Source organism: Vidua macroura, chromosome 14, assembly GCF_024509145.1.
Source record: "Vidua macroura isolate BioBank_ID:100142 chromosome 14, ASM2450914v1, whole genome shotgun sequence".
Taxonomy (NCBI): Eukaryota; Metazoa; Chordata; class Aves; order Passeriformes; family Viduidae; genus Vidua; species Vidua macroura.
Window position 1 is genome coordinate 16,445,564 of NC_071584.1, and position 27,798 is coordinate 16,473,361.

Genomic DNA, 27,798 nt, shown 5'->3' on the forward strand with positions numbered 1-27,798 from the left:
CCGCCCGGCCCGGCCGGAGCGCCGGCTCCGCGCTTACCTGGGCGGATTTCTTGCAGGGTCCGGACTGCAGGAACCGTGCGATCAGGTAGTAGAGCTCTGCGGAGGGGCGGGGGAGAGCGGGTTAGACACGGTTAGAACGGAGGGGGCGCGGAGCGCAGCCCCCGCCGCCAGCGATACCCACCGGCTTCCAGCTGGGTCGGGGCGGCCGCCGCCGCCATCCTCCTCGGGAGGGGGAGGGGAGGTGGCGGATGGCGCCCCGGGGGGACTCGGCTCCTAGTGCGGGCGCAGCCCCATGCCGGAGCGGCGGTGCCGGTGCGGGGCGCGGGTCCCGGTGCGGGTGCGGGCGCGGGTCCCGCCCGGGCTCATCGCGGCTCCGCGGACCGAGCGCCGCCGGCACCGCCCGCACCGCCGCCGCCCGCCGCCGGGGGGCGCGCGCGGCAGCGCCGGGCGGGCGGGGGGGGGGGGGCAGGAAGGGCGGGGCGGTGACGCGCCGCGGGGGGGCGCGCGCCACTTCCGGGCGGCGGCTGAGGGAGGAGGAGGAGGAGGAGGAAGGGGAGGAAGAGGAAGGGCCGGGCCGGGAGAGCTGGGAGGTGCCCGCGGCGCTCGGCCGCCGTCACGGGGCAGCGCTGAGCCGCGCTGTGATTCAGAGGGCCCGGTAGCCGTCGCGGAGGAGCGCTAACGGCTTCTGTCCTCGCGGCTTCGGCCCTCGGCGCTCCCCGGTTGTGCCTGCCTCAGCCCTCACGGCCGCAGTGTTCTCGGCCTCAGTGCTCGTGGCCTCCTGCCTGGCAGCGCCGGGGAAATTGGGCCGTGTGTGCCTCAAATGAAGCAGTTTTTAAGAGAATGAAGGGACTCGGGAATCTTGGGGATCCTGTCAAGGGTAGGGGGATGGAGCCACGCGTGTGCCATGGAGGGGGCACAGGACTGCGCGGTGGGGAAGTGACAGCCCTTCCGGGCTCCCGGTAAACAAGGCCTGGCTGCAGGGAAGTGTCTCAGGTTGGGGTGACTTCAGGAGTTTAATAAAAGTATTTGCTCCCAGTGACCAGGAAATTCCAGTATGATGGATACAGCACCTGTTCTCCCCAAGGAGCAAAGGGGTCAGGGTTAGACTAGATCATTTTAATGGAAATAAATATTTTTCCTTGGGATGCGTCCTGTCAGGGCTCCTCAAATCGGTGTCACTTTCAGCAAGGAGTTGCTAAAACACATCAAGTGAATTGTATTTTATCTAAAGTACCTGACTCTTGGTGTTAGAACTCCAGTGTAAAAAACACTGTCATTGTGGAATAGCAAAGGACAACCTCTCCTCATGCCTGGAATACCAACAGCTGAATCACTGTGAGTCGATGCTCTGGTAATATTAAAAATAAATTCAGTTTGAGCACATATTTATAGCAGCTGCTCGGGACAGGGTTTGCTGTGGAGCACTGGCTCAGAGTTGCCTTGCTGTGCACTCAGGATGCCTCCATGCACCCAGCCAATCTAGGGAGAAGGATTTGGGGATTTGGCATTAAGCTGCTCCATGTAATTCGCCTGTATGCACCTGCCCCTTCATCCACCTGTGGAAGTTGTTCTGTGCCAGGAGCTTGGATTAACTGGGTGATGTGTGGACCCTGTTTCCTCATCATTGTCCTCTAAAGTTCTTGAGTTCTCAGTGACTGTTGATAGGATCATAGAACAGTTTGATGGAAGGGATGTTAAAGTTCATCCAGTCCCACCCCTGCCATGGGCAGGACACCTTCTGCTATCCCAGGCTGCTCCAAGCCCTGTCCAGCCTGGCCTTGGACACTTCCAGGGATGGAGTAGCCTCTGGGCAGCCTGTGCCAAGGTCTCCCCACCTTCACAATAAAAATTTCTTCCCAATACCCCACCTAACCTTGCCCTCTGGCAGTGGGAAGCCATTTCCCCTTGTCCCAAGTCCCTTTCCATTTTTCTGGTAGGCTCCAAACAATTACTCTTGGAATGTTTTCAGGGCAGGTTCATTGCTCAGCTTGTCAGTGGACAGACATGAGGTGCCACCTCACCAAGCTGCAAATTCCAGTGGCTTCCCAATAGTAACAGCTTTCCCAGCTTCCCAGCAGGACCCCAGAGCCTCCAAAGCTGCAGAGCTTCCCTGGAGAGACAGTGTGAAAGGGCTGTTCTCAGAATGAGCTCCCAGCCAGGAGAAGCACACACTGATCCTGCTCTCCTGAGGTAATGTTTCTCCCACCTGTCTTCAGAGCCCAGAACTGCAAGCTCATCTTTTCATGCATGATGGGAAGGCAAAGGAGAGAACGCAGATGATGTTTTCTAATATGCCCTGAAAGTACAAATTCTTCTTCCTGAGCTTAACACAATTCCATGTCAGGGGAAAAACAGCCCCATAAATACTGGCCAGCACCACGTCCTGGTGCATTTCGGTGCTGACAGCTCCACATCCATGCTTGGGTGAGACCCTCTCCTGCAGAGCTGCCTCCAGCCCTGGGATCCCCAGCACAGGAAGGACCTGGAGTTGTTGGAGCAAATCCAGTGGAGGCACCAAGATGGTCAGAGGGATAGTGCAGCTCTGCTCTGAGAAAAGGCTGGGAGCATTGGGATTGCTCAGCCTGGAGAAGAGAAGCTCCAGGGTGACCTAACTGTGGCCTTCCAGTGCCTGAGGGGGACCCACAGGGAAGATGGAGAGAGACTGCATGGGTCTGGAGTGCCAGGATAGGGGGAATGGCTTCCCACTGCCAGAGGGCAGGGTTAGATGGGATATTGGGGAGGAATTGTTCCCTGTGAGGGTGGAGAGGCCCTGGCACAGGGTGCCCAGAGAAGCTGTGGCTGCCCCGTCCCTGGAAGTGTCCAAGGCCAGGTTGGACAAGGCTTGGAGCAACCTGGGATAGTGGCAGGTGTCCCTGCAGGGGGTGGAGCTGGGTGGGCTTTAAGGCCCCTTCCAACCCAAACCATTCTGGGATTCCATGATTCTGTATTTCTTTAGGAATGTGACATTTCCTTGGCACCTTTTGGTGCCTTACTGAATCTCTCCACTCATGATTTGCTTTTATTTGAGCTTGGGGGTGGCACAGGTGAAGCTGCAGCACCACCAGGCAGGATTGTTCTGTTTGGACCTGCCTAGAGCCCATGGGGATTTCTGCAGTAACTAAAAGGGACTTCCAAAAGCCTTGGATAGAAAATGCTCCCAAAGTAAGCTTATCCATGCCTTGCTTGTGTCCTTCCTGCAGCATTCCAGCTGGGAGCCTGGCTGCTCCTTGGTGCTCAGTCCACGACCTTGGGTCAGTGCTTGGCCAGTGTTGCTCCACATCACAGCTCAGATGGATTCTTGCATCAGCAGGAGAGGAGGGTGTTGGGAATGGCCCAGGTGTGTTCTGTAGGGTGTGGCTGTGCAGGTACCTGCACCAGGGGCAGGCACAACCAGCATTCCTCGTTCCCAAACAGTTCACAGGGAACTTCCCTCAGCCTGGCTGTGGCTGGACTGTGCAGCTGTGCAGTCACTCCCGAGCCTCTTCCCAACATTCCTGACTCCCTGGCACATCAGCTGCCTCTCCTCAACGCTCTCCCAGTTGCTTCATTACTCCCCAAGCCTGCTACACTTGCTGTTATCGATACCTCTTCCCACCTCTCCCGGGTTTTCCCCTCCAGGAGTGTGTCTGGTGAGTAATGCCCATCCTCTCTTTCCCCAGGAGCTCCATTTCCACACCACACGTGGATTCTGCAGCTCCATGACTCATCTTTTTCCAGATCCTCTGCATCCAAGCAGCAGCATGCTGGGGCTGATAGTAAATCTCGGAGTGAAAGCAGGATTTTATGGATGTGCTGATTCATCTTTCCTCAGAGCAGAGCTCTGTTATGTAAATGCCAGCAGCAGCTGGTGGCAGGAGGAGGGAGAACAGACTAATGAGCCACAGAAGGATTCAGGAGCAGAGATGCTTTAAGGAAGAAGCTGGATTGTAGCTGTTTCTTTCCATACTGCTCTTTAAATTAAAAAAAATGAAAGTTTTTGAGGGATTTTAGGAGTAGGAACTGATGACATTCAAATACCCATCACTTCTCCCCATTTAGTGTTTTAGGGAGTTTTGCTCTTACTTGTAGTTAAAAGTAAAATTCAACCCCCTGTTTGACTACAAAAATAAATGAACTTTCTCACAATCAGCTTGTAAAAACAGGTAAAGGTGTCTCTTTCATATTTTATTTATGATTATTCTGCCCTCATGAGTCAAATCCTGCTTTAGCCATGTGTGAAAACAGAATTGTGGTTTAGCATAACCAGAAATGTACAGTTAAAATCAAAAAAAGAAAGTTTAGCCTGGAATTGTGCAGGTGTGGTGGGTTTACATGCATTGTACCTTTCCAGTAAATGTAGATGGGGATGCACATGCCTGAATCCAGCTGGATTTAAACACTGGAACAAATTATGCATTTTTGGCTCTTTGTTTAAGATATTTTCTGTGTACATTTCATAAAATACTCCTGAGTTGGAAGCAACCCACAAGGATTTCTATGAACATTGTGCTCATCTTGGGCCTTTCATATGGAGCTAAATGACAAACAAGGATAGTAGTTAAATTAAATCCAAGTTTTTGTTTAGCTGATTCAAAAATAAGAACTGTTCAGACAGAATTCAGGAGTTGGTGCCTTGTGCTACACAGTTGTGAGTAAATGAATATTGAAAAGTCCATGCTTATTTTAAGATCTTTACATAGAGAAACCTCAAATTTTGATATCATAGTTTATTTTAAAAAATAAATGAGGTGCAAAATAATTAGCACTAATTACAATTGCTGGAGTGCAGGGCTCGTGTGTGCAAACCAACATCCTGTTTTTGCCAGACAAACCTCCAAGTTCCCACTCCTTCCTGTGGTTCTCTTCCTCAACAAGAGCTGTTAAATATTATCTAAATAGCTGTTAGGTATTACACAAGATCTGCTCTAGGATTTTTGCTATTTTTAATAATTTAATATTTAATTTCTCTGCTGCATCATTCCAGTCATTCCTCTAGATGGTGCCAGACATCCAAGAGTTGGGTGCGACATTATCCCATAGGAAGGCGATGGAGGAGCAGCCAGGACGCCGCTCGCCTTTGTTTCTAAATTCTATCTTGCAGCAGTTCATCTTGTTGATAAATTACTTGTTCTGGTGATGTAAATATGATGGTTTTTTTTTTCCTTTTGAGAATCCTAAAATCCTTTCAGCCTGAATTCCACCTGCCTGGAGCAGTGTCATCCCTTGCTCCGTGGACTGATCCATATCTCATATTCCTTATGGCAGCCATTAGCTGCTGTGAGCTGTGATCAGTGTGTGCAGCCCTGCTGCGACTGGGGGAACTTAATCTGCCTGCTTTGCAAAGCAGTGAAATTTCTGACTATTATCTAAATATTTCTCCTTATCTCTATTTCACACAGAAATGCCAAATCCAGCTGTGGATGGAACACCCAGGAAAAGGGGTGACTTTGTGTCCCTGTGTGCTCTGGGCTCTGCCAGCAGAAGGACTGGGAGAATGATACCAGTGTCAGGTCCATCCCCAGCATCTCTGAATTCCAACTTTGTACCTCAAAGTGCCTGGAACCCCCAAGTTTTATAGCAGCAAAATTACTACTGAGTGTAAGTGACCAGGTAGGTTTTGTTATTACTGGTGTCACTACTGCCCTCAGCACAATCCCTGTCTAAGGGCCTGATTCTGACCTGTGTCCCCTGGTTGGGATCAAGTCCCCTCTTCCCAGCCTTTTCCAGCTTCTCCTGACATGCCTGTGGCTGATACCAGTCCAGGGGTCCCCTGCACAAGGATCTCACCCCAAAAATACCACCTGATATCACTACTGGGCTAATTCAGCAACTTCAAGTCATGCAAAATATTTGTAAAAAATCCTTGGATGTTTTGTTTGTGATTTTTTTAGAGTTTTGCATTTTTGGCTTCTCCTGGGCACAAAGCATCTGACTGCAGCTGGGAATTCATTACCTCTCTCCCTGGACATGCAAATTTTACTGGAACTCCCTCAGCGAAGTAAACAATTTTAATAAAATTACATCCCTCTGTATTCCATACCCTTTTCCATAAAGTTTTGAGGATTTTTATGTTTTAATTATATTTTTCATTTTACAAAAATATTGGAAATATTGGGAAGGAGTGCAATAGGGTTTTTTAGAGTGCTGCTTTTATTGAAATAAAAGGTTATAAAACAGTTTTATGTATTTTTTATATTTATTGATATCCCTAACAGGCAGACATTGTAAATAAGCCCCTCAATACTCTTTAAATACAGTCTTATAAAATTAATTCTCAATTACTGCTTGAGGTGATGGATTAGAAAACTGTCCTCTGTAAATTTACTCACAGGAGTGTGCATTTAGAATGAACTTTCTAAGTCAATGATCATGGAATCTGAGGATGGGATTTTGGAGCATTTCTCAAAGTGCTGTCCCATACAGGAATTCTCTTCCCGTTATTTTTATTTATTGATTTTAAAACCTTTTCTCATGATCTTCAGTTTGAGATGACATCTCCCTCTTATCCCTTATAAGGAAAAGCTTTAACGTGGAAGCTTCCATAAATTCCTCTGCAGTAAAGTGACCCCATTTCATTTAATTCTTACACTTCCATCATTTAATGGACATTGGCATTCTCCTGTAGCCATCCAGCTTTGTATCTCTGGGAAAAGTCTTTCCCCTGGTGTCCTCAAGAGTTCAGAATTCAGAATCTCTTTTTATTTTCGGCCTTAAATTATTAGGGCTTGAGATATAACCTGCTAGAATATGTTTTGTGTGTCATCTGGATTTGGAGAGGCCTTACATTCTTGAAAGGTCCTTTAAAGTTTTTTTTTTTTTTTGGTTGAAGGACTAATTTAATTTAATTTCCAGTGAGGTGGTTTTCAACACCTGCAAGTTCTTGCCCTATTGGCTGTTCCCTTTCATTTCTCTTACATAATAAAATCCATTTAGAGTTTCTAAAGTCCCCAAGTTCTGTGTGGTTGAGTTTCTGCTGGAAAACTACCACAGGTGGGAAGTGAAGCTGTGAAGGCACATGGTATCCACATGGACAGAACTGTGCCATCAGTCCTTATTTCCCTGAGGTTTTCTTTGTTATCCCTGGATTATAATGGCATAAGTGTGGAATATGACTGTAGAGGTGGAAAAAAGCTTCTCCTGTTCGTTCTCCAGATTGTCCTTGAAGTCTAAAGAATCTGCCATTTTTATTGAGGATCCTCTTCTCTCCATGTGTTTCCTGATGTCTCTGGACACCTTTCTCCCTCCTGCTCTGTGCAGTCAGTAGATCTCAGTCTCTTCATTTTTTTTCCTCTCTTTGCTCCTTCCTCCTGCTTGCTGACTGAGATTGTTGCAGGTAACACCTTTCAGACCTTGACTTTCTTCCTAACCCATCTTCCATCTTGACTTTGCTGCTGCCTATGGACTCTGCCAGCCCCCCATGCCCTTGTATTTGGGGGTTTTGTCCTTGCTGACTCCAGGATCCCTCTGAAATGGCCAAGAAATATTTCCATGGGAGACACAGTGCATCCTGAAATGGGAGATGGAAAAATCCCATTGAGAGTGACGCTGTCCTCTTGGTGCAGGTTTCAAGCAGATTTTGGAGAAATCCTGGGAGCTGAGAACTGAGGGAGGGATTTAGGGAGACCAGAGGCTTGTGAGATGCAGCAAGACTCTTCAATGCGTTGTTCTGTCTTTCTTGAACATGTGGGAAACAAACCAGGCCGCAGCAACTCCCTCCCTGTCAGGAGAAGAAAGCAACGGGACAAAATCTGTTGTTGGAATTTCCCTCCAGCAGCACTTCCATCCCTCCCACCCAAGGGCAGTTGGGGTGAGCCATGGCCATGCTTGGGGGGGACTCATCTCAGGGGACGTGGGTGTCCCAGAGCTGGGCGCTCTGCTTTGTTCCCTGCAGCCCCACCCACACCCTCAGCCAAAAATTACATTTTTCACCAACTGCTAAAGTCTCCTGCTCCTGCTTTAATGTTAATTTTGGGAGTTTTCAACTGGACCCTGAGCTACCTCATTCAGGAATCCACGTGGCAGCCCCGAGGTCCAGCCCCATCTGGGTGACAGAGTTTGTTTCCTTTGGCAATATGGATTTAACAACCAGGCTTCCAGCCCTGGGAATCATTTCCCTCAAATAGCTGCAAAATAAATGATGGGACATTTTCCAGTGCAGTGCTGCAACCACCCAAAACACCACTGTAAAATTCACAGAGGCCAGGCAGAGTGAGTGCATTAAGCAAAGCTTAGGGGGATTATAGAATTAAATTGGGAGCCCCTTCCACCCTTCCCCCAGTCAAAGACATTCGGAAATAAATATTTTAAAAAGGGTGTTAAAACAATGGCTTTGGCTAAAACCTCTGCAAGCAGAGAGCCTCGTTGTGGAGGCCGTTGCTGAGCTCTGGACTGGTGTGTTCAGAGGGAGCTGGGGTAATCTCAGGAGCACCCAACAGCCGTGGCTGGAATGGCTCTGCTCAAATTCCCTCTGCAGAGGAGAAGTCACCAGTCCCTCGTAGAGCACAGGACCTTGCCTCCTCTCCTCTCCTCTGGATCCTGCTGCTGCCTTTGGCATTCTTTATCCTCTGCCTGCAATTCCCAGCTCTGTCCTTTTCCTGGCATCAGGAGCATCCTGCTCCTTTCAGGGAGAGTTTGTGCAATGAAAGCTTTGCTTTAATCTGGGCTGGATTTAGCCAGATGCTGCAATCCTGGGAAAGCTTACGCAGGGCTCAGGTCTGCCATGGGAATGTAGCCTTGATTTGATAAGCTGGGAATGGTTTATTTCAAATTAAAAACATAGAAAACCTTTAAAAAAAATTTTTGAGCTCCTTTTGGCCTTGCAGTAGAGGCACCCAGGCTCTCAGTCACATATAGGGCACCCATGAAATAGATTTTAGGCTAATGAGGCACACTCTGCCTGCTTTAATTAAATGAATTAGAGCCAAAAAAAAAAAAAAAGCATTTCCCATTAAAAGACTTCAGCATCACAATAACACAATTAATTTAAATATTTAATATAAAATACATAAAATTAAATATTAATTTCCAATACACTTACAGAGCCCATTTGACCCAAATGACCCCACAAATATTCCCTTAACAGGGAATCCCTTTTCTTTGCATCTTTATTAACATAATTACAGACCTTTGTATATAAAATCTTTATTTTAGTTTAGTTCTCTTGGTAATAAAATAAATCCATGAGACACCTGTGTAGCAAGAAATAGGATTTACAGAGATTTTAAGCTTCTGGGGGCAAACATGGTTTATTCTTGCCCATATCAGGGCCTGGGGTAGATGAGCACAATGACACCAGAGGAGGTTGAGGGTATTAATTAGTGCTAATTAATAAAGCTACCAGGTTCTTTGACCATCTCACAGCTCACTGCACGGGCGGAGGAGGAAAGATAAGGAATGAGCAGAGGAAAATCCTTTAGGTCGGAGTTTTTCCATGCCTGCCTCTCCTCTCTGACTCCCCCAGGTCCTGTGTCCCCCCGTGCCGTAGCAGGGAGTGGTGACAGCTCATCCTGCAGGCTGGAATTCCAGGGAATCCTGCAGCCCCGTGGGAAGCTGCTGGCCAGGAAGGGGCTGGGGATGCTGACTGCTTGTGACAAGTCTTGCCTGGGAGAAAACCAACACGGCAGCGGTTGGAAACCTGAATGATGTCACTATGGCAACAAAATAACTCACCTTAAAATAAAATGTGCATTGGAAGCAACCTCATGTGCTCAGGGAATACAGGGAGGAAGCTCCTATTTTTTATATGTATGTATTTTTATGTTTATGTATTTTTAAATATTTTTTCAGTTTGCTGAATTCTTGCCCTGTTACCAGATGCTGATGCAGATGTAAGAAATATTTTAATTTCTCTCAGCAATGAAATTAAACAGAACATGACCAGACCTCCAGAAGAAGGAAAAATGTGTTTGCTGGAGGGCAGGAAAACCCTGGAGCTGCTGATAACTACAAGTCATTCTAATGGATGTGAGATCCAGACTATCAGTATCTGCAGCTCACAGCAGTGATTTGGGACTAATTATTGTTAATATTTTTCATGGACATAGTCCATCCCTTTCCAAATATGGAAACTCCATTTCCATATTTGTTCTTTACAGACAGGTTTGTTTTCCCCTTGTTTCTGCATTAAATAACAGCAACAGGTAGAAATTTAGAGATTTCTCTGGAAATTCCAAACTCTCCCTGGCTCTTTTTATCCCATGAGCATCCCAGCCAGGTTGGAGCTGTGGTGATTCAGCCACAGTGCTGCTGGCAAGATTTTCCCAAGATTTTTCATAATCCTGGATGCTTTTCAGACTGGAGTGGGCGACTTTGACCACCTCTGTGTGAGGGAAGCTGGGATGGGAAGTGCAGTGGTGAGGCCATGAGCTGTGCCGAGCTGCAGCAGCCCTGGCAGCTCCTCAGGGATCCAACCCTGGCAGCAAAGAGGAACTGCTGGGTTTTCTCCTGCTTGTCAAAGGCCAAGAACATTTATGGGGTGAAGCATAAGGGCATGGAAAGCCCAGCACCCCCGATCTGGTCCTGCAGCGACCCTCGACTAATCCAGGGTAAAAATAGAAACACAAATTATCTGGTGTTTTACTGGGAAGCAGAAATCCAGCAACGCTTGAGTTTGAATCATCCAGATGACGCTCTGCAAGAGGGAGATGTTGCTCTGGAAATCCCACTGATCCCCAGGGACGGGGATCATGGTCCAGGTGGAGAGATGCTCCCAGAGCTCCAGCGGGCAGGGCAGATGGAGCTATTTTAAGCCGAGCAGAGGCAGCCTGCATTGGCATTGTGCTTGCCCAGTGTGTGTGTGCTGGGGACAGAGCATCTGCCTGGGAATGGGCAAAGAAGTGCCAAAGGCTCCACAGCCACAGGTTTTCCCATGTTTTTTGCAAAGTTCAGCCCATTCGTAAAAGCCGTGGAAAGCCCAGCACGAATCGTCAGCAGCCACAGCTGCTGGACTTCCAGTTCTTGCAGTGCAAAAAATAAATACATTTACAGAATAACTGTATATAATAATATAATATTATAATATAATATAATATAATATAATATAATATAATATAATATAATTAATATAATATAATTATATTATATCATACTTTTCCTCTCTATATCCCATTTTCTGAGAGCTTTGCACCCAGTCCAATGGCAGTGAAAATAATTCCAAATGCTTCTTTTATAGGAAACCAGAAAAAGTGGACTAAAAGGAATGAGGTTATGGAGCATGAAAAAATACTCCAAAACAACTGTGGAGGAGGGAAGAGGAGTTTCTGCTCTGACCCTGGGTGAGTTCAAGGGGGTACTTTGGATAATTAGGTGCCAAATAATGCTAATAATTGAGACTGTCACATTTTGACGTCATCAGCACAGCATCCAGACACTGCCTCTCTCCTTCCCATCGGTATTTCCTTGCAATCCCACATTCTCTGCAGCCTCTGGTCGTTGGGAGAGCAGGGAATAGCTGCTGGAGCTCCCTGGCAGCGCGGGAGGGATGAGCCGAGATTGAAATCGTTTCCTACCATTGATGTCAGGACGACTCCAACACCGGCTCCGGCTCCATCCACATCACTCCTGCACCCCATCTCTGCAAGGAAAAGTAATCCCTTGTCTTACCTCCGGGTTTAATTAGTCCCTGCTCCGGGGCTAATTAGGAGCGCGGTCCGCGAGGAGGTCGGGACCGGAGCCCTCGCTCCCGCTCCCGCTCCCGTTCCCTCTCCTGCCGCCACTCCCGCTCCCGTTCCCGCTCCTGCTCCCGCTCTGTGCCATCTGCCATTGCCATGACACTGGCTTTGCTTTTCACGGCTGGCTGGGCGCGCTGGATGCGCGGGGTAATGGGGCTATTTTTTCCCCATTCGTCTTTTGGAAAGGAAATAATAATAATAATAAACCCAGGAATGGCTGGAACTGCTGCACGCTGCCCTTTTCCTTCCCACTTTTGAAGCTTTTTAGCATTCAGTTTTCCAGCAATTGGGAGGAAAATTGCCCTGAAAGAAAGAAAGAAACAAAAATCTGTGTTATTTTTTGAACACCACCCCCCCAACCCCCCCCCCCCTCCCCGCCACACAGGCAGCTGCAGAGAAATTCTCTTCCAAAGGGATGATGTAATGGGCTTTGTCAGCCAATGCTGGAATGAATAAAACCCGAGACCCAAAATCCATCCAGGCTTTTGATGAAACTCCTGAGGTTCCTGGAGCAAGTAGTCGCCAAAATAGGCTGGAACTGCTGGTTTTGTCATGCAGCTCTTGAGAGGAGTGAGATGGAGAATCAAGGGCTGCAACCAGGGAATAATGAAAACCACCAGGTTTTGTCCCTGCTGAGGGAAAGGGGCATCTGGGGACACTCAGTGAAGGGGTGCACAGCCCTTGGTGCCAGGACATCAACTCAAGCTTCAACATCCACCACAGAATCACTCCTGATCTGAACATGGCACATTTTATAGAGATGGATGTGTATATTTAATATTATGTATATTGTATGTAATTAGATATTATTGCCCAGAAAAGCAATATCGAATATGTGGCTGCCCCATCCCTAGGAGTGTCCAAGGCCAGGTCAGACAGGGCTTGGAGCAACCTTGGGGCTAGTGGAAGGTGTCCCTGCTCATGGCAGGGGGGTGGAGCTTGATGGGTTTATGGTCCCTTCCTACTCAAAGCAGTCAGGGATTCTGTGTTATGTAAAAAACATAAATATATAAACCATACACAAGTATCACCAATTCCTGCTGCAGCAATGGGCACATTGTTGCTCTCCCAAGGATGTCATGGGCTGCTGAGGCCAGGAGATCTCTCCTCTCACTCTGTGACTTATCCCAAGTCTCTGTCTAGCTTTCTTTGGGGCCCTTTTAGGCACTGGAAGAGGCTCTAAGGTCTCCCAGAGCTTTCTCCAGAATACCCCCAGCTCTACCAGCCTGTCCTCATAGGACACACTGCACTGTTCCTGTCACCCCAAATTTCTACAGTGCAGAGGCTGTGGGGCAGGCAGGGAGAGCTCCTGCCATTCCAGAATATTCCAGCTCCTGCAGGGACATCACACTTGCAGGTGATGGAGGAGAATCATGGATACATTTTGCTTTGGCTGCTCTCTGGTCCCTGCTTGTGCATCCTTGCTGGGCATCCCTGCAGCAGGGGCTGGGACAGAGCTGGTGCCACCATCCCCCAGCCCTGTGGAGCCACCACCACAGTGCCACATCTGGATGTCACCCTGAGAGCTGTGGTACCTGCTCCCGGTCCCCGTGCTGTCACCCCCGCAGCTGGATAACCCCAAATTCCCAGGGATGACCTCGCTGTGTGTGCAGAGCAGCTGTGCAGGAATCCCCAGCCAGGACCACCACCTAGAGGCTACAGCACCAAGTGAAGCCAAGAAGATTTATAGACAAAAAGAGAGTTGGAAATAATTCCCGAGCCCAAATGGAGCAGCACTGGGAGCTGGGGATCTGGACCCCTTCTCCAGCCCAGTGGTGGCCATCACCTCACCTTCAGCACCAGCAGCACCCAGCAAACCTGGGCCCTAGGGTGGCATTTGCCCTTTTCCTCCTGGGAAAAATTCAGCTCCAATGGGGACTATTTCCATTCAACACACCTGCACAGGGAGATGTGCACAGCTGAGCTCAGTGGCACGGGGCTCGGCAGGGACACAGGTGGTACCTTGGGTACATCCACGCCGTGTGCCTGTCCCCACCAACAGCCACAAACAGTGAACAGCAGGGAAGTTTTCCTCCTTTCAAAGTGCCCAGAATGTGGCTGGAGAGGCTCAGAACAAAGGGGAAGTACAGACCTGTGTCCCCTCATCCCCCAGCTCCTTCCAGAGGTCCAAGGCTGGGGACAACTCCGGGTCCTCTCCCACCACCACGGTTTGCTGGTCCTGCACTGGTGACGTGTCTTTGTGTCCCACAGCCCCACAGGATAATCTTCCAAGAATTTGTGTAATCACTTCCTAAGCCATTATGATTCCTGGGCTCCATTTGGGCAATGAGTTACATGGTTTAATTACTCATTGTGTGAAATATGCTCGTTTTGCATCTGCCACTCTGTAATTTCATTTGGGGCCTCTTTGTTTGCTTTGTGTCCCCACACAAGAGCCACCGACCTCTATTCACTGTCCCTGTGCCGCTGCACCAGGGAATACAAATCCCGCATCCTTTTCCCCCCTGTCTGTCAATTCTTTGCAAGACACAAAGGGTAATTTATTTAATTGTTGCTGATATAATGTCCTAAAAGTCTCCTTTTCCCTCCAACAGTTAATTACACTTGTTAATTATTTTAATTATTCCCAGGGTAATGCTGTAGGTATAGAGGAGCATAGGAGTAAACACAGTGCAGGAAAGTCAGGGTTTACTCCAAGATCTCAGTTGATAACCAGGCTGTAACCACATGGGTGGTAAAACCACAGCAGGGAACGTTTCGTCTGGATTTGGAACTTTCTGTTGGCAGCATGGAAGGATTTATAGGAAGAGAAGGCAGATCCTGCAGGATTGCCCTTGGATGAGGCCCAGAGAAGCGACTCCAGCCTTCCTCTCCTGGCAGAGCCAGCACAAAATGGAACCATGAGTTGGGGAAATACTTCTGGTCAGCACTTCCGTGACAGTGGATTTATATGAAGGAAGAAACCAAACCACGCAAAATTCCAGCCCGCTGGAAAGCTGAGTCTCAGCCTGAGGCTCAGGGACAGCCCACCTCCAGCTCCAGCCGTGTTCCGAGGGGAGCGGCAGCCCCGGATCCATGAAACAGCAAAACTCATTTGTGGTCCCACAGAGCAGCCTCTGCCAGCGCCCCTGGAGCCAGGGTGAAACCCGAGAGCTGCTGCAATCCAAACCTTCTCCACAGCTCCTTTTATCTTCCTGGGGGGAAAACAAACAGCGCAGAAGCCGGAGCTTTGTGGCTGGGATGTCGCACATCTGGTTTGAGCTCCAAGAAATGCACTTCCACCCCCTCCCCGAATTGTTCATGTTAAACAAACAAAACCCCGGCGATTTTGTGAGATTTTGGCTCTGGGATGACTTTGGAGCAGCTTTTGCTGAGAATTCCAGGCTTGTGCTGCACTTCATCCCCATTGGAAGCAGCACACCTCGCTCTCCGGGAGGGAGGCACTTCCAAAGGGGAACAGCCATGCCCTGGAACCCCCTTAGTGGGAATGCTGCCGGGAGTGGGACGGGGGAGTGGTCTTGACCACTCTGTGTTTAGGTTTCAATCCAGCATTTTTCCCTGTGTAATTTATGCTTCCTCCCCCACTTTTAAGAACGTCTGGAATTGTTTAAGATGTGTCCAATTGTATTAAGTTGCTTTTGAGAGCTTTATGGTGTCAATTGGATTCCCACTCTTAGGAACAGTGCTTTCCAATTTGCTGTTTTTCCCTTTTCTATCAACATCAGCACCAACTTCCTTTCAGTGCATTCAGGTGTTACCTCAGCCTGAAGTTCACATTAATCCCTGGATATCACTTCCATTTGACAATATTCCAGTGATTCCCTGCTTGGTGCTGCAGGAGGAAGGGAGTGTCATTCTTCTGGGATCCTGTCCCACTGTCCCCTCCCTGTCATCTTCCAGCAGAGGTGGATACATCAGGGCAGATCATAGAATCCTGGAATCACAGAGTGGTTTGGGTGGGAAGGGACCTTAGAGCCCATCTCATTCTATCCCCTGCCATGGGCAGGGACACCTTTCACGAGACCAGAGTGCTCCAAGCCCTGTCCAGCCTGACCTTGGATACTTCCAGGGATGGGGCAGCCACAGCTTCTCTGAAAACCGATGAAAGGTGTGGGTGAAGGGGGTAGGAGCAGTTCTGATCCTCTCCCCATCCCCTCCTTGAATCACCCTAGCCCAATCCCAGTTACATCATCCCCCCTTCCAAAGCAGGGGACAATGGTCACACGAGTCAGCAGTGACATCTGTCCCCTTGTCCATGCTCACTTGTCCACCTCCAGCTCCTCTGGGCACTGGGACAGTCTCTGGAAGCCACGTTGACATTGTTCCCTCCAAGGACAGAGCTCCTCGAAAGCCGCCCAGCGCCGGGCCCGGGGTGTTCCCAGCTCCTGGAGCCCATCCAGGGCATCAAGTTTCAGAGCAGGGGCTCCCGGCAGCTGCACGGGAAAGGAGCAGCACCACTGAGACAGTCAGAGGGAGGAGCCATCGTTTCCATTGCAGGGATTCAATTTTCTTCCTCCTTCATCAGATTAACACCAGTGTTACTCCATTAACTGTCAGGGAGCTGCTCTTGATCTGAAAATCAGACCTGTTGGAGTGTCACAGAATCCCAGACTGGTTTGGGTTGGAAGAGACCTCAAATATCCTCTGGATATCCCCCTGCCATGGACAGGGACACCTTCCACTCTCCCAGGGTGCTCCAAGCCCCATTCAGCCTGGCCTTGAACACTTCCAGGGATGGGGCAGCCACAGCTTCTCCGGGCCCCCTGTGCCAGGGCCTCTCCACCCTCATGGGGAAGAATTCCTTCCCAATATCCAAACTAAATCTATCCTCCTTCATCTTAAAGCCCTTTCCCTTTGTCCTGTCCCTCCATCCCTTGTTCAAAGGCTCTCTCCAGCTCTCCTAGAGCCTCTTCAGGCACTGGAAGGGGGCTCTAAGCTCTCCCCAGAATTTTTCTTCCCCAGGCGAACACCCCCAGCTCTCCCAGTCTGGCTCCAGAGCAGAGGGGTTTTCTTTTTTTTTTTTGGGGTACAGTCACTTCACTCAAAGGAGCAGAGGTAGATGTGGGATGAACCTGCAAAACCCTTCCTTTTATGTGCTTGGAGGGGTTGTTCTATTTTATTTTCCCCCATTTCCCCTTTTTCTTTACATCCCAAGGACCTCACTGTGTTTGCTATTCTCTTGCTTGCTGAGGCAGCAGTGCCTTTTCCCTCTGTGCTGCTCCAGCACATTGCTGATGGTGGAGACCAGGATGAAGTCTGGAGGTGCCTCCTCTGATTTCCCTGTCCCTCCCAGGACAGTGACCAGTGTTTTCTAAGGGGTTTTCAGTGGGTTTATTGTTCTGAGCAAACAAAAGCAAATGCTTGCCCAGTTCTGTTGAAGATCCCGTGAGGACACTGTGTGAGGACACTGTGCTGCTCTGGGAGCCTGCACCAAAAGCTGGATCATGGAATTACAGGACACATTTAGGTTGGAAAAGCCCTCCAAGTCCATTGAGTCCAACTGTTCCCCCAGCATTGGCAAGGCCACCACTGGCCATGTCCCCAGGTGCCACATCCACAGTTAAATATCCCCAGGGAGGTGGCTCCAGCCTGTGCCAGGGCTGGACTACCCTTTTTTCCCCTAATATCCAACCTAAGCCTCCCCTGGTGCAACCTGAGGTTGTCTCCTCTCATCCTGACCAGCTGCCTGCACACGTCACCATGGCAGGGTGTTGCCAACACCGTCCAGATCTCTTCCCATGACATCACCTCAGAACCATCACTACCTTCACACTCATGAATCTCCTCACCTTTGCATCTTCCAGGTCCCCAGTTGTTATGATGGATAACGATAACCCAATCCACAGCAATCCATGGATCTTTCCTAACCAGCATCAGACCCAGTAACACCCGGAACCCAGGGAACAGATAGGACCCTGGGGAAGGCACTTTCTCCACAAATCCCAAATAAACCTGAAAGTAGGTTGACTTACCAGTTTGAAACCTCTGCTTTTCAGACAAAATAAGCCAAACTTAGGAGCTGCCATGGAGCTGGCTTTGGATTCAGTGTCTAGACACCAGGACAGCCGTGGAGGAGGCTTTGGCATAAACCAGACAATCCATTCAGTTGTGCAACTCTCTCAATACCCCATGGCTTTGAAAAGTTATGAATTTGAGCAAAATGTTCTTGGGCAATTTTCTGTACTTATTTGAAAGAGGAATTTGATTAGAACAATAGTTATAGAATTAAGAACAACTCCCACCCTGACATTCAAAAAAGAAATAACCAAAAACAAACACTCAGTTGTATGTTCTGTGTAACAAACTCTGGACTCAGATGGAGAGACATGACTTGGGATAGGAGTGACCTCATTCCAAAGGGTGTTTGTACCTTGGCAGATGGATGGATCCTGTGCTAAGGAAATATCAACTATATTCAATGTCTGCTGCTTAAATCACAATGTTTGAGACACTCTGACTGGAGGCTGGAGCCAAAGAGAGATGGTCCCACAGCACCAAGGCTGGGAGAAGGGGCTTCACCTTTCTGCAGGACTGGATTCCTGTTCAAAACCCTTTGAGAGAGCACTGGGGTAGGAAATAACACAAATCTAAAGTATTTCCAATATGCATTTTCTCCCTGGAGCAGTACAGGCCCTTTGGATTTCTCACTGACTGCTGGCTAAACTCATGGAATCCTGGAATGATTTGGGTGGGAAGGGAACTTAGTGATCATCTAATCCACCCCCTGCTAGGGGCAGGGATACCCGCCCCTATCCCAGGTTGCTCCAAGCCCTGTCCAACCTGGCTTTGGACACTTCCAGGGATCCAGGGGCAGCCACAGCTTCCCTGAGCACCCTGTGCCAGGGCCTCACCACCCCACAGGGAGGGATTTCTTTCCAATATCCCATCTAACCCTGACCTCGGTTCAACACCATTTCCCCCTGTCCTGTCACTATGTGCCTGTATGAAAGGTCCCTCTCCCTCCTTTTCATAGGCCCCCTTAGGCACTGGAAGGGGCCCCAAGGTCTCCCAGAGCCTACTCTTTTCCAGGCTGAACACCCCAGCTCTCCCAGCCTGTCTTTGTGGAGTGGGAATTCAGTGAATCGTTTTTAGATGTCAGTCAGGATGACATTTGAACTATTGTTGGATCATGTTCCAGCTGGGATGTTCAGTCTCCCTGGTTTTACCCACATCTCAGCACACTTCCTCCAGGCACAGGGAATTCAGTTACTGCTCCATCAGCTTTCTTGGAGGAGAGACCAGAGCATGCCCCAGAATCTCTGCTGGATTAAGGGAATACAGTGCCAAGGAAAAGGCCCCTCAGAACTCCCTCACCATCACTGCTGAGGAAGCTGCAGCCCAGTTAACCCCGTGCTTGGACAGAACAGGTGGAGCAGCAAGAAAAACAAGCCCCTGTGCCTGAGGCCTGGAAAATGACATCCACATTTAAACATCCTCTAGTGGCCTGGGGACTCAACCTGAACCTCACTGCATCCAAGACTCTCACTGAGGTGCTGTTTGGGCTTGGACACAAAGTATTCGAGCTCTTGGAATTTCCCTTTGCTGGGCTGAGGAACAATTTAATGGGAGAGAGGTTTCTGCATTGCAGACATTTTTCTTCTTATTAAATATATCCTGTAGCTCCATAGAAGCAGGTTTTAGCAGAGTTGATAAAGTTGCACAAAAAAGCTGTAACAACAGAACTGGGACTTAACCCCAGTTCACTGGTCTGGTCCAGTTCTTTCCCAGAATAAGGAGGCCTGGATTAATGGGAAGTCACACAACTGAGGCAGACAGGGGCTTCAGCCCCAGCCGAAAGCCCAAAGTTCTCCAGGCTCTCCCTCTCCCACTGCAGCTCTCCTGGAATTTGGGAGCTTTCCAGCAGCACAAGCAACAAACCACAATCAGCTTTTGAGGAGTCTTTTTTATTAAGATAAATCCAGCAAAATTCCTAACAGTGGGTACATACAACCAACCTGCCCTTTTTGAAAAGAAATGTTTGTATTTCATTTAAAAACAGGATTACACTTTTATTTATTTATTTTTCTTTTTTTTTTTCAAAACTGACAAAATAAAATTACATTTGGGAAACAACAGATTTCCAGCTCTTAGGTTTTTTCATGAAAATAGCTCACCTTCTTTATAAAAGCAACCCACAGAACCACTGGAATGTTTCACACGGTTATTTGTTTTGAGACCTCCCCACTTTAAGAAACCATACAACACATACAAGGGAAAAATTAAAATCTGAAGTCTGTAAGCATGACTTACACAAAAAGGGACACACTGACAGAAGTCAAAAGCTACCACCACTTATTCTTTCCATGTACCATACAAACTATTACAATCACAAAATTTAAAAACAATGACTTTTTTTTTGTTGTTTTGTTTTGTTTGTTAGGGATTTAATTCCCAAGTAACCGAGATGAAGATGTTCCATAATTAAATTCATGCTAAAAAAACCTGCATTTATAAAATAGTTGATAAAAATATTCCTCTCTGTTAACAATACAGCATGGAGGTACGGATACCAAATGATGGAGATATAGGGCAGGGTTAACATTACTCGGACTTGGCTTCCTTATCATCAGATGCTTCAGCAGCTGGCGCCTAAAAAAGGGGTTGGAAAGAATAGAAATATTATTGGTAATGCTAATTGGATTCCAATCTAACCAGCATCAAAAAGAGACCAGTTTGTTAACACAGACATGGACAAGGCTTTGTGTGGATAGACAGGAATGCACAGAAAATATCGGTATGACAATGGGCTGATAATTCTTAAAATCAAAACACACGAGTATCAATTAATGAGGTAATTTTGGACTAAGTGCCTGCAGAGAAGCAGAGGTTTGGAATGTATTTTAATTAGGATCAGTGATATGTTAGGGGAAGTTCATCATGGGGCAGTGGAAGAATTACACATCAACCACAATCCTGTTCTGTCTGAACTGTGGGGATTTGCTTTTCACCTTTCTCTATAAAAATGTGCTTTTACTTTCCAAGTCAAGATATCAAACCTGCAAAGCTCCCTCAAAGCCCCTCTGAAGCACATTAGCCATGTAGTGCTCTAACCAAGCAGCTCCTGATCTTGTTTTAGAGATGAAAGAATAAAGGACCCTTGGTGGATGGTGACACTCGACCCATGAAGAGACACCACTGTCAGTGATGAACACAACAAGAGAGCCCTGAGAAAACACTGCTTCACCATCAGCAAGGAATCTGCTGGGACAATCCCTCAGCAGCTGGTGGAGCCTGCAGCTGGACCTAGCAAAAGGCAGCTGAGGTAAGGAGCTGCCACAGCAAGGACCTGTGAGAAGAGGCTGCAGATAAGAGACAAGACTGAGTCTACTTTGCAAATCTCTTGTTGAATTGTTCTGAGCCAAAGAATTGTTTTAAAGAATTGTGTAGAACTCAAAACCAGATTTCTGGCCCAGCACCAACCCGTGCTGAGCAGCAGAGGAATTCAGCAGTCCAGAGGGGACGTGCAAAGTCAGCTCAGGGCTGGAGGGTGGTGATGTCCCTGGGCTCCACTGTTCCCCAAATCTTGGGCATTGCTGGGAGCAGGACCAGGGCCAGCAGACAGCACCTGTGGAAGGGCTCCAGCACAGGGCAGCGAGGAACTGGAAGGAGAAGGCCATTCCTGCAGGCTCTCCCTGGGAGCTGCCCTGGGCAGGTACCACAGCTGCACTGTCCTCACAGTGTGGCAGTGACCCCCCACCCTCTGGAGCGCAGCAGAGCTCCTGCAGCTGTGCTTCCAGCACATCTGGCTCTGTTCCCAGCTTTAGTGGAGCTAAAGTACCTCATTAGTTTTGGTATCTCCGTTTTCAGAGTGGTTTTCTTCTTTAGCATCCTCTTGTTTAGTTTCCTCTTTGCCTTTGGCTCCTTTCTTCCCTTTTGTTGCTGCCTTTTTGTCCTCCTTTTTATCATTTGCTGCTTTTTCTTTCTGTTAAGAAAACAGACAGTGATATATTAAATCCTGATTTCCACCTTGTACATCAGCATGTTCTCAACTCCAAAACTCTCCGTACAACCTCCTTGCACCCCCCAAACTTCCTGCTGACAAAGATCGAAGTTTCATGGGAGAAATGTTTTCCTTCTGTCTGTCCTGAATGTGCTACAGGGAAGAGCAGAAAATAAAAGCAGCCATGGCTGGGGTTAAAAGAATTCTCATTTTAAACAAGCATTCAATTAAATTAGCTAAAAAATGTTGAACTGGCCTGTACTTCTGCTCTGCTGCTGAAAGGCAGCCACAGAACAAAACCAACATGTGCAAACACCAGAATACTTCAGATGTGCTGTTATTGCCTATTTAGAAAACTGTAACAAAGCTGTAGGCAAAGGACTTTCCCCCTTCCCTGCCAGAAATATTCCTTGTGATAATAAACTACTTCCATGCCAGAAAAAATGGGGGCTCAACAGCATCACTTTGCTAACCACAAGCAAGTTGCATTTAAGTGCAGTTTCTTATATGTGGCTCAGGCTAAATCAAAACAAAACCCAAAACTTGATGCTTCTGTAGTAATAATTTTCCATAGGCAAGGTCAGATCCTGACCCAAATACCTGACCCTCATTAGTTTCACTTCCAAAGATGTGACTCTTGCTGCCAATAAGTAACAGCACTGGCTCAGCCCCTTGCTTGATTAACCTACTTCCCACAGAGGAACCAGAAACCCTGCAAGATCTGCTCACAGCTGAATGAGGATAAATGAAAATTACTGGATATACATTTATCTACTCAGGAGATTTGTCTCAGTGACTACAAATCACCAAAAGGTTACAAAAAGTTTACTTTCTTATTTCAATCCCTCAGTTATTAATGCACACAGTTAATTCACCTTAAAAATTAGCTGCTAAGGGCAAACTCAGAGTGTTAAGGGGTAAAATTGATTCTTCAATTATTAAAAATTCACCAAAATTAACAGCAAATCCCCCAATAATGCAGAAAATTCAAGGTGGGGTCAGTACATTCAGTGAGTGAGGGTCTCTTTCTTCTCTAACCTCTCACTCCTCAGTCTGAGGGATTTGATCTCACCTGGAAAGGTCTCCTACTGTGTGATGTCAGGAATCCCTGTCTTGGGAATACCTGGAATCCTGGTGCTGTTTGGCCATGAGAACTACAACTGTACTATGGCACTGCTTATCTGTTCCCTTATCCTACCAAAAAACCCCACAACAAAGTGTTAACAGGGCTAAAACCAATTCTCTGTGCTGGAAATCTCCCTCTTCAGAAAGCCCTGGAGGAGAATCCAGGGAAACTGACTTCCATGGCTGAACTGACTGCAGAGAAAGGGTCCCACAGGACACAACAGGTCCTCAGCTACAGCACTGTGTTCATTAATTTTGCTCTAGAGATGGCAACAACAGTTGGAAATTCAGGTCCTGCATTTTAGAAGTGACAAAACTCCTTTGCCAGCTCCTTGTTTTTCAATATGGCAAAGTTTAACGGGTGAAATCTATTCTGACACATGGAAACCATTCCAAGGTCCTGAAGGCAGACAAGTAAAGCACTTGGGGTAGACACAAATTAAAAATGCCTCCACAGTTCTTACTCCATCACCCTTTGCACAGGTGTTGATGCAGTTTGGGAAGCTCTGGAGAGCCAAAAACACAGCTCAGCTGTCCTGGCTTCAAAGAGCACCTCAGGAGAAGGAGGAGCAATGTTTCCCAAGTCCGGCTGGGGGCAATTCCCAAGGTGCAGCTCCCAGGGGATCCCTGCATGATCCAAAGGGAGATCACACCACCCAGCTGTGCACTGGGGGCCCCAATGAAGCTTTGGCAGTCCCTTACAGACCTTAACTCTTGCAGTCCTGTTCCTCCAACTTTTCACATTCACTTAAGGCAGCATTAGTGTTTAAACCCTGCAATGTTTCCATGAAAATAGGAAAGCAAACTTGGGAAAAAACCCAAGTACAACAACGTGGATCATCCACTGCTGCCCTGCCCTGTGTGCCACCAGCAGCTGGCTCTGCTCTGCCTGGGGCACCAGCCACTAGAGGGAAGTGCAAGCCAGAGTGTCCAGTGCTCCATCCAGCCAGGAACGTGCTCTAGAATTCAGCTGCAGCCAAGATGGGAGGGGAAAAGCTCGCTCTGCACAGCACTGAGACTACAGAGCTGAGCCCCAAATGACACGTGGGGTTCTCTCTCTTTTCCACAGCATCTCTGCTGCTCCACACAGAGGATGTGGAGGGAAACAGTTCCCTCACCTGGAAATCTGCTGGGCTATAAGCAACTGCAAATTCCTTTGCAAAGGGAAAGGAAAAAGCTCCTGGTTCCCAGCTCATCATCTCCCTCTGCAACTGAAGTCTCTCCCCACTGTGCTTTGCCCACCTCATCATCCCAAACAACAAGGAAAATGTGTGATGGGAACAGGTTAAAAACAATCACTAAAGTTGTGTTGCTTGAGTGTTTATTGTTTTGTTTTGTGTTTTTTTTTTAGCTGCAAAATCCTAAATGTTTACAGAAAAATCTAACAAAAAGGCACTGCAAACTGATGGCTGGGAAGGCTGATAAGAAGGGGATGGAAAGAAATCCCTCATGGATTGCAGAACTGCCCCCTTTGAAATTTCAAACTGTTGCACCAAACTAAAAAAGAGCTTTAAATAGTTTATTTTTAAATTATACTGTCAGACATACCAATGTTTTTGAAATTTCCAAAAATATCCAGCTGAAGGGTCTCCAGAAATCTGAGTGATTAAAATGTGATAAACTGATAACTAACTGCAGAGAGGGCCTCAGAATGGAAATATAGTAAGAAACTGTAATTAAAAGCATGATTTTCAATGCCTCCTCTAATTGAGTCTCTGATCTCTACTCCAAGCATCATTTTCCCAACAATGCATTATATGAAACTTCAGAATGGCCTTGTAAAGCAGCAGCAAAGCCTCACCACAAGGGATTTCAAATCTGCTCAGTTTACCACATTCCTTCAGTAGAAATTGAATAAAATTATGTCTTTCTCATTCTTTTAGCTCACATAATTCCATCTTAAAACTTTCAAGATAATTATGAATAAGCAAAGTGGTTAATTGTGGGGGGTTTATCTCTGTAAATACCTTGAGAAGGAAAATATAACTTCAGTTCAAGACCCTTACCTTAGGTGCTGCCTTTTTGGGCTTTGGCTCCGGTTTGGGTGGAGCAGGTTTCTGCAAAAACCACAAGAAACAAGTCGGGTGAATACTAGAAATAAATACTTATTTTTATGAGCATTATGTTGGTAGCTTTTGAAAATTATTTGTTGGCCCTGCAAAAAATCAATGGGCAAATTACCAGGTTAAGGAGAGAGCAGGTGATTTACAGAGCCACGAGCATTTGTATGGAGAAGTCCTACAGGGAACAAATCCATCCTGAAATCAATATTCCTTAACTCTGGATACTTGTGCCCAGATGGGATGTGCACTAACACAGACATTGTACCTCACAGGAGAAGCCTGGGATGTGGGGAAGCTCAGGAACAGAAACATGGAATGGGAATTTTAAATATTGCAATACTCTAAGCATGCTTTTCCCTTTTTTTCTTTCTGGGGGAAAATCCCCCCTAGTTTATTTTTAACTGTCCCCATCCCAAGTGATAAAATAATAGAGATACTCACAGCAGATAGTCTGGCTGACCTTCTCTTTGGCTGCATAAGGAAAGATATGTCAGTAAAATTCAGAGAGCACATAAAGCACAGCTTTCCCATAACAGCCACTCAAAATAACATGGCATCATAAAGCCCCATAGGAATCCTAGGATTTATGAAATTATGGGCATTATGGTGAGGACCTTGATGATCCCCATCCCTGGAAGCATCCAAGGCCAGGCTGGACGGGGCTTGGAGCACCCTGGGATGGTGGAAGTTGTCCCAGTGGCAGGGGGCAGAACCAGAGCATATTTGAGGTCTCTTCCAACTCAAACCATGCTGTGATTCCAGGATCCTTCTACGTCCAGCTCAGGGTATTCTGTGACTTCCTAGAAGTAAATTTGCTCAGCAGTTCTCTGCTGCGGCCACTTTACTCTGCTGCTGAGGTAAGAGATGAAGTTTCTTTACTTGCAGGAGTTGTGAGGCTAAAAGGGACATGTTCCCCCTGGAACCTGTCCCTGACCTCAGCCCAGGGGAGCTGCTGGACCCCCAGTGCCACCTCAGGGGGGTCACCTGCCACCTCAGAGGACAGTGATGGCCCCCAGCACCCCAAAACCAGGCACAGGCCACCCCCAGGGACCGAACACCCCTCGTGAGCTGCGTGGGCTTCCTAATTTCTGCAGAACCCCACAGGAATTCTTGGAGTGGGGACCACACACAACTCCTACCTCCTCCTTTGCCTCGCCTTCAGCTGGAGCCTGCAAGGAAAGCGAGACACTGAGGTGAGAAGGCAGCACCACCCCCTGTGACTCTACCTGAGCCCTGAGGGGAGCCGGGGGGGGCTCACAGGGCCCTCCAACACCACCCGCAGCAATGGCGGCCTCCCCCCCATCCCCGCCGCCTCACGGACTACAACTTCCACAATGCCCAGCGGCCGCCGTAGCTACGTCATCACGCCGAGTTCGAAAAGTTCCCGCCAATTTCCCCTCACACAACAAGGTCGCCGCGGGCCCCGCAAGGACAATGAGGGACAACCGGGAACGCGGCGATCGCGCCCGCCCGAAGCGTTTCGACTGAGTCCGGGCCCCCGGCGGCCCCGTCCGGGGCCGTGAGGCGCCTGGACCGGGTCGAAACCCCTCGCGCGGGCGCCTCGGTGATTGAGGGGCGACCGCGTCTCCGCCCCGCCCCCCCAGCCCGCGCTGTGAGGAGAGGGGGGGGGCGCCCCATATTCCCGCTGCCCCAAAGTTCCTGACTACGGTGATAAACCCCTTTTCCCCGCTTTCCTTGAAGGCCAGTTTCAAATTCTGCGCCGCCTAATGGCCCCAAATTACCATTGCACAACCATCTGGTATGACAAGAAGTGGGAGGCAAAAAAAAAAAAAAAAAAAAAAAAAAAGGAGAACAAAGGCAAACGCAGGATAAAGAGGCGACGTTTAAAGGCGAATCCAGCCGGGAATGGCGCGATGGGGATTAAAACGCTGGCGGAGGTGGGTGGGGGGGCCTAGGGGGGTCGTGGCGCAGGTTTTGGGGGGGTTTTGCTGCCCCGCGTTCTCCACAGGGGCAGCACAGCACTATGGCTGTTTGTAATCCAGCATGGAGACACTGCTGCTCCAGCCTTCTCCTCCTTCCCAAACAAAACAGCCCAAAAGTGAACTCGCCGCGCTGCCCTGCCCGCCCCGAGCCCTCTCCCTCCGCTCCCCGCTCCGCTCTAGGACATACATCAAAAATTAAAAATGCAAAAAAAGAGAAACCAACCAAAAAACCCAAAAAACTCCACACACACACGCGCGCGCGCGCTAATTTTTTTTTTTTTTACAGCTAAATTTCCGCGATTGCCGCTTTAATCTCTCCCCCTTCGCTCCCCATCTGTCTTCCCTCGTTTTTTAATTATTTTTTTTTCGTACTTACCTTTCTTTTGGGCATAGTTGCACCTTAATAGTTGATTGCAAAACCTAATAGAGATAAGATATCGAAAAATAAATGGAAGCGGCGAAAAACTGTTCCGACCGTCCTGCAAAAAAAAAAAAAAAAAAAAAAGAAAAAATAGACAGGAAAAAAAACCCCAAAAATAAAAAGGAAGATGTTTAAGGGACCAAGAGTTAATTGCGGCAGAAACTGAACAAAAAAAAAAAAAAATCCCCCCCTCTTTATTGCAAACAGTAAAATACACCAACACGCAACCAAACTGCATGAATGGGGAGCGCGAGATGGGCCCGGCCGCTGACTGACGGCCGCAACGGCCAATGGGAGCGCGGGGAGCGGCGCGGGGGGCGGGGCGTGGGCGGGGCCTCCGTAGCGCGAGCGCCGCGCGCTTTCCGCGTGTGCGCGTCCCGGAGCGCGGCCCCGGCGCCGCCGCCTCCGCCCGCCCGCCGCGGGGCCCCGCGCCGCCCGCCGCCCCCGGGCCGCTGCCCCCCGCGGGCCGCCCCAGAAACTTCCCCCAAAGTTCCCGCAGGCCGCAGGACCACAACATGGCCGCCTCGGCCCCGCGGCCTGCGGGAGCGCGGCCGCCGCCGCCGCCGCCGCCTCCCGGCCCTGCGGTACCTGTTGGAAAGGGCCGCGGCCCGCCCGTGGCCTCGGCCGGCGGAGGGAGGGGGCTGCGGCCTTTGTCCGGCCCGGCCCCGCGCGGGGTGAGCGGGTGGTTTAACTGCCC

General features: G+C 48.6%; 2 protein-coding genes and 1 long non-coding RNA gene across 11 annotated transcripts in view; 1 reads left to right on the forward strand and 2 right to left on the reverse strand.

The window, feature by feature from the left end:
- Positions 1–313, reverse strand: part of BRWD3 (bromodomain and WD repeat domain containing 3) — a 51,073-nt gene extending 50,760 nt beyond the window's left edge. For 2 of the 3 annotated variants that reach the window (XM_053990491.1, XM_053990490.1), the window contains exons 1-2: positions 182–312; positions 38–96 (exon numbers count right to left, since the gene is read on the reverse strand). In XM_053990491.1, coding sequence (XP_053846466.1) covers positions 38–96; positions 182–218 — 96 coding nt within the window. In that variant the 5' untranslated portion in view covers positions 219–312. Of the gene's footprint in view, positions 1–37; positions 97–181 lie in introns of all 3 variants that reach the window. The other variant, XM_053990493.1, reaches the window with a different exon arrangement.
- LOC128814554 (uncharacterized) lies at positions 1–21,390 on the forward strand. Of its 4 annotated transcripts, XR_008439413.1 has the most exons (5): positions 554–1,335; positions 5,379–5,589; positions 5,871–5,977; positions 11,150–11,252; positions 20,686–21,390. It is a non-coding gene; the product is annotated as an uncharacterized LOC128814554 (long non-coding RNA). The 4 variants fall into 4 exon arrangements; XR_008439412.1 differs by lacking the exon at positions 20,686–21,390 and having other exon boundaries at positions 11,150–11,489; XR_008439411.1 differs by lacking the exons at positions 554–1,335; positions 11,150–11,252; positions 20,686–21,390 and adding an exon at positions 1–85 and having other exon boundaries at positions 5,871–6,137.
- HMGN5 (high mobility group nucleosome binding domain 5) lies at positions 19,493–27,789 on the reverse strand. Of its 4 annotated transcripts, none has more exons than XM_053990495.1 (7): positions 27,690–27,789; positions 27,057–27,159; positions 25,877–25,906; positions 25,179–25,208; positions 24,681–24,731; positions 21,388–21,531; positions 19,493–20,198 (listed from the first exon to the last, which is right to left on the reverse strand). In XM_053990495.1, the coding sequence occupies exons 2-7, from the start codon at positions 27,069–27,071 to the stop codon at positions 20,151–20,153; spliced, it is 318 nt and encodes a 105-aa protein (XP_053846470.1). In that variant the 5' UTR covers positions 27,072–27,159; positions 27,690–27,789; the 3' UTR covers positions 19,493–20,150. The 4 variants fall into 4 exon arrangements, with proteins under 4 accessions (XP_053846470.1, XP_053846473.1, XP_053846471.1 ...); XM_053990498.1 differs by having other exon boundaries at positions 27,057–27,100; positions 27,690–27,780; XM_053990496.1 differs by lacking the exon at positions 27,690–27,789 and adding an exon at positions 27,323–27,387.
- Positions 27,790–27,798: the final 9 nt, after the last annotated feature.

What these genes read in the sequence shown, in the direction of transcription:
- HMGN5 (XM_053990495.1), bottom strand. An exon ending in GGTCAGCCAGACTATCTGCT is followed by an intron (nt 24,732 to 25,178) that starts GTGAGTATCTCT and finishes TGGTTTTTGCAG; the next exon opens with AAACCTGCTCCACCCAAACC. An exon ending in GAGATACCAAAACTAATGAG is followed by an intron (nt 20,199 to 21,387) that starts GTACTTTAGCTC and finishes CCCCTTTTTTAG; the next exon opens with GCGCCAGCTGCTGAAGCATC.